The sequence below is a fragment of the Colias eurytheme genome, chromosome 4 (assembly GCF_061535395.1).
Source record: "Colias eurytheme isolate Ceu_HAF_F1 chromosome 4, ilColEury1 Martin Lab GWU primary, whole genome shotgun sequence".
Lineage (NCBI taxonomy): Eukaryota > Metazoa > Arthropoda > Insecta > Lepidoptera > Pieridae > Colias > Colias eurytheme.
In genome coordinates, this window is record NC_142983.1 from 4,239,433 (window position 1) to 4,253,454 (window position 14,022).

The 14,022-nt window shown below is 31.2% G+C and overlaps 1 protein-coding gene across 2 annotated transcripts in view; it reads left to right on the top strand.

Annotated features, from left to right (window-relative positions):
- Nucleotides 1–14,022, top strand: part of LOC149908875 (pyrokinin-1 receptor-like) — a 51,965-nt gene that overhangs the window by 24,740 nt on the left and 13,203 nt on the right. For both annotated transcript variants that reach the window (XM_090120458.1, XM_090120459.1), the window contains exon 3: nt 11,140–11,246. In XM_090120458.1, the coding sequence (XP_089976584.1) occupies nt 11,140–11,246 (107 nt within the window). The remainder of the gene's footprint in view (nt 1–11,139; nt 11,247–14,022) is intronic.

Sequence of the window (14,022 nt, forward strand, 5' to 3'; positions counted from 1 at the left end):
GGAATGGTACAAATGTAGTAGGTAGTATATATCAATATTGTTTAACAATGAGAAACAAAAAAATTAATGTATTTTTAATATTTGTTCATTCATATAAATACTTTATTGCAGTTTAGCTATCATCATGTCACAAATAAATAACTATCAATAAAGTTTGTAGTAATTAAGTTGCGAGTTGTAATACAGGCCAAAGCCTCTTATCATTGAACGTTCCAACATCGTTTGAAGCTTCTACTTTAAATCCCACTTCCCATTGCACTGATGAGATACGTCATTATGCTCCGTATTTTGAAATATGGATACAGTTAAAACTTTAAAAGGTTGTATTAACAAGCTAGTAGCTGACCGACCAACGTTGTCCTGTCTTAAAAATATGTCTTATTAGCAATATTTTTAAGTTTATCTTTCCTAACATCTTTCTTTTGACAAAAACGAACACGACGAGAAGTATCGAAATGGTACAGCCGTTCACGCGTGATAAAGTGACTACGGGAATTCATTCTTATATATAGAAATTAGAAAAGTGATTTATGAGTGGGCTATAATTGGATTCGATCATGATCGATGTTTATAAAACGACGACTGAAAATATCACGACGACTCGCTTTTGCAGCGGAAGATCCATCTGCTAGAAAATTTTTATTAATAATTAGTTGGCATTTTCTATAAATTTATTCGATTTCTATAGTCAGCTAGCTTATGTGAACTTTTTAATACGTGCATTTGTTGCATTTGCATTTATTAAAGCTTGGAATTGATGATAAATTATTATTTACCCTGTCTTCCCAGTATCTCTTTTTCATGTTGTCGATATATCTTAGATAGAATTCCTTTACCACGTGGTATCTTGTAAATTAATAACCATTTTGTATGCCAAGCGTTAGTATCGTGTTTATCGCATGAATTATTTCTGAACTATGTGAGTACCTAGCGAGTACTAAGATTTAGAAGGATAACCATGAGAACAGTCAATTATGCATTATTTACATTATAAGAACATTAGTTGTAATATAAAGTGAATATGCAAAGTTACAAATTAGATAAATCACGTAAAATATATGAGTCGATACTTTATAAGAATAATTCAAACTATATATAAATATAAAATAACAAACACGAGCATTTCAAGCCATTTTGAACAATCGCAAAGTTGTAAAACCATTTGAACTAGTATTTTTCGAATTTCCGAACGTCGATTTCGATGAACGACATGCCATTACTATTTAAAATTTATAATTATTTAGTGATAAGGTTGCCACGCGGTTCGATAAAATTCTTTAATGTGAATCTTATGGCCTTGAAGCATTCCGTTCCAAGTCCAGTATGTAAATGCAATGTTACGAAAACTCCATGGTAGATAAATTCGTTTTCTATGTGTACAAATAAAATTTAAAGACTATCTGTACTGGCAAAATTGCTATTGATGAATGCATACTAGTAAATAACACAGGAAAGTATATAATATGTAAATAGGAAAGAAGCAATTATGCATTTACACTGATTCAAGATAGCGGTATTCTTTCATTAAAAAAAAAATGGGACTCGGGACCTAAAATCGACTCGACTCCATAGGCTTTTTTAATTCTTCATTTATTGTAAAAATAATGATGACAAAATCAATTCACGTTTATTTAACTATAATTTTAAAATGATTATAAATGCCGGAACGGATATTAATCTCAGGTCGTCCAACCCAAATATAATAAAAGTGCTTCTGGCAATCACTTCATCTCCTGTTTGTATTATCTAATATAATAAATATTTTTATTAAGTCTACCACATAAAATAGTAATACAGCCATAGCAAGTGGGAAAGTACAGAGAACATTTAACAAAAGGTACACCTGCTTTAGTTAAGTATTTTTTTCATCGAACGATTAAGATTAACCTAATTTTTTTTATATTACTTTGTCCTAATAAAGTGCATATTAAAGTACAGATTCATAGAGAACAGATATTCGACGTTCTAGTTTTATTCCTTTACTATAAAAACATACATAGTATGTGTTAATAAATATTCATTAGCATTTTCAGGGCCATACTTAACTATATTAATATTACATTATTGTATCATTAAAAATATTGTTTAAAAGTGTCGCTTATAGCTCCGCCTTAAAATATATTACGTGAGTTTTGGTATACCTACTAACATTATTTTTCAAATTGTCCGCATCTTATCACATAAATTTTCTTTATTATTAAATTAAGGTTCTCATGCCCGTCAACATAAAATAAGCTTCATTCATGATAAAAATACATATAGGTATTATATAATATACATATAGTAGATACTTTACGTATTTAAGTTGTATCGGTTTTCATCATATCTATTATACCTACCTATTATAAATAATAGGTAGGTATAATTAAAATATATAATTAAATTGAAGAAAACATTATAAACGACAAACGATAAAGGAAATGTCGAAGTGTTTATCAGCTCTATTCATCTAACAATTCTACTCTTTGTTGAGCCAGCTTATAATATTATGTTCTGTGTATAAGTCCCTAAAATAACAATCATACCCCGTAACCCTCATTAAAAATTATGATTATAGGTATATTATCAGTCAAAATACGTAAGTATCTAAAATATTTAGAAGGGAATGTGGTTTATTTTAATTACTGTAAATATATTGGTATAATGTGTTAAAAACGTTGATATACCTATCTATTTATTCAAATTAATTTTTGCAACTTCCGTTTTTAGGAAACAATCGGTTTCGTATTGAAATGGTAAAAAATGTTAAATGACCCTTATGAATTTTTCATGATTTATACACATGTAGCCTCGTTTGTTACAGATATTTTAATACTAGATATATTAAAATATTTGAATGAAATTGAAGGTAAAGACTATAAATCTCTAATCTCTATAGAGTAAAAATTTTAAACGGTCAATGGACAGCTCAAACCATGCTCAAACTAAATGACGTAGGATTTCTTAATACTTACCTTCAAGTATTGGGGTTAAAAGTTCTATGGAGGATAACTTGATACGATATTTTCAATTAGTATAAACTTATAGTTGAAAATTCGTCGCACTACACGGAAAATAAAAAATATCGAGGCCAATGAGGTCAAGGATTTCTAAATAAAGATATAGTGCGAATAATGGAATCAAAAATTAGTTTTAATCATACGTATTTCTTTTAGATGATAGGATATCGTAATTTTCAATTTTTAATTAAAAAGTGACATGTTATGTTAAAACATTTTTTTTGTTTCCTTTTCAACTATAAAAAATAAAATATATTTTAAATTTTATTTTTTATACGTCGGAATTATATATACCTTTTTGCAGTAAATAACCTCATTTAACCTCTAATGCACCCAATACCTGATAAAATTTGACAAGTAATAAAACACTATTACCATTTATATTGTTTATTTTACATTTAATGTAAAAGTAGACGATTATTTACAAGCTTTGACTATAGTTCCTGTACCTTTAAAATAACAGTAACTGGTTTTGGAATTTCCTGATTCTTAATAAAATGATTGTATTATGCAATCGAAAACATATCGCACGCTGAGAACGAAAGTGACCTAACTCAAAATTTTGCAAAAATGAGTTATACTCATAAAATGACTCAGAATAATGGCTGGTTCACACTTTGATTAGTGCGAGTGCAGGTGATTAGTGCGAGTGCAGGTGTGTAGTGCGAGTAGTGTCCAATTCAACTGCGAGTGCAGGTGATTAGTGCGAGTGCAGGACAATGGTGAAATTCGCGACGCTACACACTACGCTAAACACTAAACACTAAACACTCCTGTCCAGACGTGTTTAGGCAGGCACACTGCGAGTGAGGGGGAAGGGAGGGCGCGCGGGACGTGGCTACTCGCAGTCCACTCGCAAAAAAATAGAACACGCTTCTATTCACTTTACTACACAGCCTACTAAACACTCGCACTAAACAGTCGCTGTCCACACGTAGTACTACTCATCACCTGCACTCGCACTAATCAAAGTGTGAACCAGCCATAAGGTATTCTATCATTTAATAAATCAAAAACTATCCTATGTCACCTAGAAACCGAAAAACACGTACAGTGCGACACAAAAGAGATGAAAATAAATGAGGGCGCCACCGTCGCTCATATAGCAACACTGATACTGCGACGCAAACGATCTTGATACTATAGAATAAAAATCCAAAAATGTATATAATATAATCTAAAATAAATACCGCGATTTAAACCGTTATAATTGTTTCAGTGTAGCAATAGTGTAATTTAAGACAAAAATACATTAGTATTTTAATTGATCTACCTAGGTCAAATTTTACTTAAATGTATTTGGAACTAGCGGTCCGCCCCGGCTTCGCCCGTGGTACATATTTACGTTTTCTCTACATAAGAACCATCCTCGTACTTCAAGGAATATAATAAAAAAAGAATTATCTAAATCGGTTCAGCCGTTCTCGAGTTATGCGCTTTCCAACACATTTTGCGATTCATTTTTATATATAAGATTAGTTATTTTATAAAAATCGGTCAAGTGTTTAGACTGCAGAAGCGCACATAGAATCAAACATACAAACAAACAAGCATACATGCAGCTCAAACACATTACCCTCTTTCTGGGTCTGTCGGGTAGAAAAAAACAAGGCGATTTGAAAACCACATATTTTTATTTTTTTTGTAGATAAATTTTGTACATTAATATAATTCATCAAAATCTAAATATTCTACTCCTTCAAAGGACTGATCATCACTCTGTTTTGAAGTACTGGCAAGAGGGTACGGGGCATCTTCAGTATCTGTAAATATGATACAGTAAATATGATTTTTTTTCTTATGGTTTGATTGATTAATAGATAGATAGCTGTATGAAAACAGTTATCACTATACTATGTAGTAAAATCTAAACTAGGTACTTTATTTGAGGCTGGTTGGATTGGATATAACTTCTTGACTCAAATTGTGCTGGTCGCACTATAAAAACTAGTTTTTGTTTACATACAAATAACCTCAAATTAATTTGCGAAAACGTAATAATCGCCATACATACATACATTAAACACTCGTTACTAATGGAATATTCTATTTTACGTAGTACTGAGCAAAAATAAATGGAATCTCACCGGTATATTCTGCTGTACGTTTGTAAACGTTTTCCAAATCAGTCAATAAATTTCCAGCTTGAAATTCGGACAAACACCGAATAAAAACTTTATACACCACATCACGGACACCGCTACGTTTAACCTTTTTCATGATGTCTCCTTTTTTATTTAAATTTCTTGTTCTAAATAACAATTTTATCTCAATAATTCTCCACTTCACGAAAAAAACAACAAATTTTTATTCAACTTGACAGCTACATTGCCAATTCAGGGTTGCCAGGTAATGAAAAACGAATTAGTTCCAAAATAATTAATTTCATCTCTTTTATGTCGTACTATATGTTGCGTCTCTTTATAATTTGCGTATTTTAAACGTCCCTCCGCTAAAATAGTGACCGTTTTAGTATTATGTCGGCACGGTGATTACATTTCTTAGTTTTAAAGTGATTCAATCCTGATTGCGGCGTTTATTTACCGAAAGGTAAGTAAATATTAAATTTACTTACCTTTCGGTAAATAAACAATGTCAAAATTTAATTGTCAATGTTCTAATCCTAACAAGACCGTTATTCGTATTAGGTCACTTTTGTACTAAAATGCAGTTTTTGAATTGTGACTTAAATCATATTAAGTCATTTTTGTATTATCAACTATTCTAAAGGTAACGACATATTTCTCGTTATGTCTGTACTTTATTAAATGCTTTCTTTGTTTAAGTGTATTATGTATAAATAGGCCGTTTTAATAATATTTTTATAAGTTAATTTTATGGCGTATTAAAGTTTATGTCGTTGTTTCAATAATAATTTGTATAAATATTTATGTTTAGGTCATTATATGAAGAGATTAAAGATGATTTTATATTACAAATGGTTCAAGAAAATTAAAAAGAAAACGAAAAATTCATACCCAAAAAGTTATCATGAAATACAAGAGTTTCCTCGCTGAGTGATCATCATCATCTGAGGCTCTACAGCTGCTAGTGGACCTTGGCCTGGTCCAATATTTTCTTCCAGATCTCTCGGTCCTTTCAAGTCTGAGTTCTCCAGATTTTCACAGCAATCATTAGATGCTATCCAACCATCGGAGCTTCGGCCCATCTGGTTTTCCATAGAGAAGACGCAGAGGTGCCTTCTTGTCGTCCATATGTGCCTCGTATCCGGCCCAGCGTAAACGGCCTAGTTTTATGGTCTACAAGACATCGGCTCCTCGTACATTTCATAAAGCTCATGGTTATACCGCGTTCTCCAATGTCTATTTTCCAGCACAGCACTGAAAATCCGTCTAAGGATTTTTCGCTCGAACACCAGCAGGCAATCCTCATTTTTTGCTCAGGACCCAATTTTCGGACCCGTATGTTAGTACTGGTCTTAGTAGGGTCTTTTATAGCAATACCTTTATGTTTCGGGATAGCAGTTTCGATCAAAAATATCTTAGAAGGCCGAATCAGCCATAATTCGTTCACATATTTCTGCAGATATTTCGTTCTGGTTTGTTATTAATTATGCCAGGTACACAAAGTCACGTACAGCCACGAACTTGACTTGTAGACCGAGCTTTTGGGCAGTTTGGTCTATAGCAAGATATGCGTTAACAGCAGTAGAGGATCACTGCTGGTAGCGTCCTCCCGATCCAGGTCTATATCATCCGCGTATCTCAGTATTTGTATCTATTCGAAAAATAAAGTGCCCGATGTCTCAATTTCTGGAATCTCGGATGCATTTTTCTAAGGCTATGTTAATCAGAAGGCTGGAGAGCGCATCACCCTGCCTAAGGCCTTCCATTGCCCTAAAAGGTTGCAAGATACTGAATGGATCCGAACGACGCTTTTTTATTTTTTTAACGTCATTGCTGTAAGTGACACCAATTGTGGTGGAATGCCGATCTCAGTCAACGCTTGGTACAGGAAATTTCGGTGAACATTGTCGTATGCAGCCTTAAAATTCACGAAAATAATATGGTGTGTTATGACATTGAACTCAAGTGTTTCAAAATCTGATCAGTAGTCGAACGGTTAGGGCCCCAAGCGTACTATGGTAGTCGCCTAGTTTGTCTTCTGTGTATGGAGATATTCTATTGAAAAGGACATAGGCAAAGATTTTATATGCCGTGTTTAAAAGAGATATACCGTGATAATTCTGGCAATCAAATATGTCACCTTTCTTGTGCTGTACACACCGCTGTAATATATACCCTATGTTACTGCGATGTTCCACTCATCGGGCGTATTAGATTATATTAGAAAAACTTAACTATAATTTTTCTTATGTCATTGTTGTGTTATGCAATGTGTAAGGCAATTTGCTTTTAGAAAGAATAAAGAAAAGTTAACAGGGCGTCGTTTCAGACTACCACACCTGGACTATCAGCCCATAAAATTTCTCTTTAAAGCTAGTTTCAGCATATTTAAGCAATTCCACAGAGATGTAATCAGTTCCTGGTGGCTTATGATTTTTGAGTTTCCTAATGGCCAATTTAACTTCGTCTATTTGTAGGCAGCGAGATATCTGGAATGTTAGTATAATTTTGTATGGCAGAAGGTGTTTCAGCAGTTTCTGTGCTATTTAGCAGTTCTTGGAAGTACTAATTCCGTCTTTTAATAATATCGTTCTTACTATTTAGTAGCTCACTATCTTTACTTTTACAAGCTGAGGTTCTAGGTTTGAAATCTTTCCTACCTCTACTCTATTAGTTTGGCTGTAAAAGTTTCTCGAGTCCTTCGTTGAGAAACTTTTAGCAATCTCTTCAAGTTAGTTGACATCAACACATTTCTTCTTCTTTCTCTTGTGTAGTTATTTTTTTTCTTCATCGCGCTTTATGCTCTCTCTCGTCTGCAAGTGTAGGTCTGATGTAACGATAGGTATGCTTCATTCTTTTCGTTAGTAACCTTTTGGCATTCGGCCACTTGTTTCTGCATCGTATCTCATTACCTAGATTTTCACTCGCAGCTGTTAGTAGAATTTTACTTAGTACTTCCCAGGATCTTACTTGCGTTTTGTTCGCTATTTATCTATCTGCTCTGAGCCAAAATTTTTAGATAAACTTTCACTTTAAGAGGTGCGAAATAAATCTATACTACATAGTATAAAACAAAGTTGCTTTTTCTGTTCCTATGTCCCTTTGTATGCTTAAATCTTTAAAACTACGGAACGGATTTTGATGCGGTTTTTTTTAATACATAGAGTGATTAAATAGGAAGGTTTTAGTGTATAATTTATTAGGTTTGAAACAAAGTAGGCGAAGCCGCGGGCGGTAAGCTAGTAATATTATAAAGAGGAAAGGTTTGTATGTATGTATGGTTTTCACGCATAAACTACTGAACCGATTTTGATGAAATTTGGCACAGATAATCTTTAGACATTGAGAAAGAACATAGACTACCTTTTATTGCGAAATATGTACTACGGGCGGAGCCGGGGCGGACCGCTAGTTCCTAACTAAAACTGCACTTTTGTATTACTTTTTTTAATTAATTATACTGAAGTATAATTTTTTGTTGATTAATAATACCAATATTAGAGTTGATTGCCCATAGGTATTAAGTAAATAGTAAAAATGAGTCTTGAAACAAACAATAAATATAATTTCTTAGTTAACATTTGGTTTCATTAGACTACTTCCCATTAATATTTTAATACTAAGTTGACATAATTCAGGTTACGTCCAAATGCATGCATAGAACAAAAATACTAAAGTGACTCATTCCCAAACTAGTCAAAGATGATTTACAAGTTTTCAGTACTAAAGTGACGCAATATCTAATGGTAATTTTTAAAAAAAGATAAAAAATATGTAAATTTAATTTAATTTATTTTTTATGGATTGTATGGGTGGACAATATCCTCTAAAATGATATCAGACTTTAATATCTTATATAACTTTGCATGCGAACAAATTATGACATGATTTGTAAATAGTTCTGTAAATTACGAACACTTTTTTGATGATTCCCAAAAAACACGAATTTCGTATTAGGTCACTTTCGTTCTCAGCGTGCGATATTTGTATATTTAATATAAGAAACCTGAATCTGTACCTAGGTTATGTTTCAATCCGTATTTATTTCAGAGCATGAATAAATAAATAAATGAATGAAAATAGTTGTATTAAGTAGGGCCTATTTTTCAATGCTTGGATAAAACTTATTCGTCGAATAATGTATAAAACTACCATTTTAAAAACGTATTTTAATTGCCCGTATTTGACAGTTTACGTGACATTTTAATATTATCGTGTAATACTTTATTGGACGGATAAGTTTTATCCAAGCATTGAAAAATCGGCCCTTAATCATATTAGTTTCGGATATATAATATATTGATGATAGATCACTATATCACAGTCACCTTTGAGTTTTATGTATATAGATACTTAGGTACAATTATGTATAGAATTCGGAAAAGTGAAAATCTTGTAACAGTACATCAAGCGACATAACACTATACGAATGTAAATAAAATTTGTTAGCTTTCCCGCCATAAAGGCTTCGAATCGTGGTTTGTTGACATTGAAATGCGTGACACAATAAAACAAGGAAATTCAAGTGAAAGTAAGATTTCAACTTGTTTAGGTATACTTGTAAGTTGTAGGAAAGGTTCTAGAAGTTTGGAAAAAACTATCTACCTATATAATATGCATATCAGACAAATTGTTATAACAGTAAATTTTACTTGTAAATACATTCATATAGTAAGTAGGTAAGTAAGGAGAATGGGCATTTTACTATGGAAGTTGGGCCTGAACCCTTGAGTTGGACCAATACACATGAGATATTGTTTTTATAATAGATCATAACACATACATAACGGGAAAAATATATATAAAAAAATAATCAACCGGGTTTTTGTACAGTCACATCAAGTTTTATTTCTTTGTGTATAATATTTTTTGCAATAAATAACTGTTAAAAGACAATGACAATATCTTTATGTTACTCCAATTCACTTACACTTACAAATACGTACTAATCTTAAGCCTTCTAATAACCGAAATACACTAATATTATGTTTTGTAACAGGTACCTAGATACCGTGTTTATTATAATTCAACGTAGTTGGACGTTTTTTGTGGTTAAAGTCAGTCACTTCAGTGACATTTAGATTTATATTTACTTCACTCGAATTATTAAAAACACCGTTATTGTGCGCAAAATAATAGCCAAATAAATAAAACTTTTTGCCTTGACTGTACAAGAACCCGGTTGATTTATTTTTTTATTTTATTTTTTTCGTAAGTTATGTGTAATGATCTATCACAAAAACAATATTTCGTATGTATTGGTCTTAGCCAAAGTTTCAGGCCCAATTTGCCCATTCTCCTTTAAGAAGAAATCAATTTGTACATTCTAATATACCTAGTTATTTTAAAAATTACGATATTATAATATTGATGATAATAAATTTGACTCCTTGGACCAAATTTATTTAAACCAACATATCTAACTAGTGAATAATTCACTCATATCTACCAGACTTATATCTTATCGTAAATTAAATCAATAATTTGGCATCATAGGTACCTTGTATAGAAGACGTATATTTGCTTGTCTTCGTATTGTTTTCATAATCCACAAATTATACAGGCGCATTCGTACATACAATGGCGCGAAAGAATGCGGGTTCGAGATCGAATATTTTCTATTCTTTATAAATTTAAATTTATACAGATATAACTAGTTAAACAGATAAAGCAGTGAATTATATTACCGTATTATAGTATTGATATTCATTCATAATAATTTATATGTGATTTTTACGCTATAAACAATAAACATAACATCTGTTTTGTTTCCATCTGTTTTGCATAATAGCGGAATAAAAAGATAATTAAATATGTAGACAAAAAAAATAAGAGGCTGGAGTCTAAAATCCAATCCATGTTACCTCTACACAAACACCAAACATTAGATACGTATTTGTATGCCTTCATTATTTTTTTTACATATTTTGTAATTTATTGACTAGTGTTATAGCTATTTCGATATAAATATACCTACAACGTTGAGATGAGATTAATTGGTAGGTATTTAATTTATTATCTGTATTTTATCATTATTATTTTTTCTCTTTTAGTTGCTGTGGCACTATCCTTCTTCCTATGCTGGGCACCGTTCCACGTTCAGCGAATAATTGCAATTTATGGCAAGAATTTGGAACATCCGAGCGATACATTTTATCTGGTGAGTAGAAAATAAACTATGAAATATATTCTATAAAATGTTTACATTTGCATATATTGTTAGTCATACCTTGTTATATATTTACAATCTACATATTATAATATTGAAGTGAAAACTTCTTTAGCGGCGTTGAGCACTTTTTCTGTAATGGGTATAAAATCTTAAACTCGCGTCAAGACACGTGACCTGATCGAAAAAGCGTAAGACGGATACCATTCCATAATATCAAACATGCTCAACGTTAATAATCAAGTTTTCACTTCTGCCGGCACTCCCGGAGTGCAATCCGTCTTTTTATAATATAAAACACAACTTATAGTCGAAGCTTGCTCGACTTCCCCTTCGGATTGGAATGACTGATGAAAGCTGAAATAAAGTAATTAAATAAAAATAACACTAATTGCCGGTGTTTGATATAAAAACGAAGTATCTCCCCGACTCTACAATTCAAAAGGGAAGTCCTGTATTGCCATTATACAACTTCTGTTTCACTGATAGACTTTTCTCTACAGCCAAGTATCTAAGTGATATTTCCCTTGCTTTTTTAAGTCACTTTTTTGCGAAATTCCGGCAATAGTCTATGAACTCTAAATTTTATGAGCACGTGTTAAACTTTGTAGACCTAATATAACGACGAGAAGCTTTTAATTATGGCTCTTAAAAAGTTATACCTACAATATATTTAAAAATTATATATAAATATTTGAATTAAATTAACATAATTAAAATATACTGTTCCACACTAAAATATCTCATATTTTCGACAGTGAAGTAACTTCATGATAATGATATTATGTTCTGTTTAAAAAGTTACTAGACTTATTCACCTAATTTAAGGTGGGTAAGATATTATAACAACGTATTTACAGTTTAAATATTATTTTTAATAATTAATTAAATTTAATGATTGTTTGAACGTTGATTGTGGCTTGATTGTGGCTAATCAAGGGAAGATGCGACATTTGTTCGACACTGAACTTTATACATATGTAAAAGTTTTATAGATAAGTAATTAACAACGAGATAAGATAGGGAGCAAAATTTGCGATTTATGCTAACCTTATTATTATTTTGAGATAATTTTATTCAATTTTTAATCTTAGAGTGGCATCTGATCGGTTCCAATACAATAAGAAAAAGAAATGATATATAATATACAGGAGAGAAAAATGATCTATATTTGTTTTATTGTATAAAACAGTTGTAAATGATAAGAAATTTCGCTAAACATACAGAAAAAGCGTAATTAATTGATTTAATTAGTACCTAGTATAGTATTAGATTAATTATCTGTGATGCTTGCTGCTTGTTCGCCTTTAGCTATACATGTTACATAGCCTTGTCAAACTAATTATTATTCTTTTCCGTATCTTACTATTACATGCTATTACAACATAATAAAGATTCTTAAAAAATCGTAGTTATCATCAACCTCTACTGCTAATTATAAAGTACAATATTAATTATTATGTACCTGAAGGTATTATCACATAACCTATGTAGGTACATTCATAATTGTATTATACGGACTTCTGAGTATATAAAACAATTACCAACAAACGTGTTTTTTTATAATTCAAACATAAATACTTCTCACATAATTATTATCAAAAACTGAATCCACGTGACCGTGACCTTAAATAAAATAAAAGTCATTTAAAATTATACCTATTTCAAATTCAAATTTTTAGTTTTTTATCTTCCATTGGTATAAATTATGCTTTATAAGAATATTAAATATGTAGCTACTACAATACTGTAGATGAGAATCACTACATAGTATTAAAACAAAGTCGATTTCTCTGTTCCCTTGTTATCATGTATGCCTATCTTAAAAACTACGCAACGGATTTTGATGCGGTTTTTTTAATAGACAGATTGATTCATGAGGAAGCTTTTAGTATACCTATAATTTATTAGGTTTTTAAAAAAGCGGGCGAAGCCGCAAGCGGAAAGCTTGTACATATAGATATGTAGCTACTACAATACTGTAGATGAGAAACGAAGTATTTATGCAGTATAATAATTAATTATCAATCTAACAAAAGTACATCGTTGTTTTTTATGGACTAGTAACAAAACAAAAAATCTAATCTCACATCTTCTTAGTTCGATGTAAGTATAACTTATGGCATGAATAAACTTTTTAAGATAAAAGAAAAAGTAGAACGTAAATATTGTAGGAAAATGATAATAAGTCGAATATTTTAAATACCACTTATGAATAAAAGGTCAAATATCTACATTAATCTTGGTAAATAACAAAAATTGGATTAGGTAGGTATAAGGTATCCTATTGTTAAAGCATATTTTGAAAATTATATTCAAAAATGCATTGACATCTAACATTTAGAGGTCAATTATAATTTGAATGTCATGAATATTTTGTGAAACCTGAATACGAAGTCAAATTTAACTAACTGAATACGAAGTAATAATTAAAAATTTTAACTTTGGCACTTGGCAGTCCGTGATCACGACAATAATTTGATTTTTGGAATCTTGAGTTAAAAATAGAATCTTCGGGCTAAGAAATCCATGATAATAATTAATTAATTATTAATTGGTCTACTCGTAGATATCTGATTATGAGATAACTAGCTTTCCGCCCGCGGCTTCGTCCGCTTTGTCTAAAACATAATAAATTGTATACTAACGTACCTTCCTCTTGAATCACTCTATGTAAAAAAACTGCATCAAAATCCGTTGCGTAGTTTTAAAGATTTAAGCATACATAGGGACAGAGAAAGCGACTTTGTTTTATACTGTGTAGCGA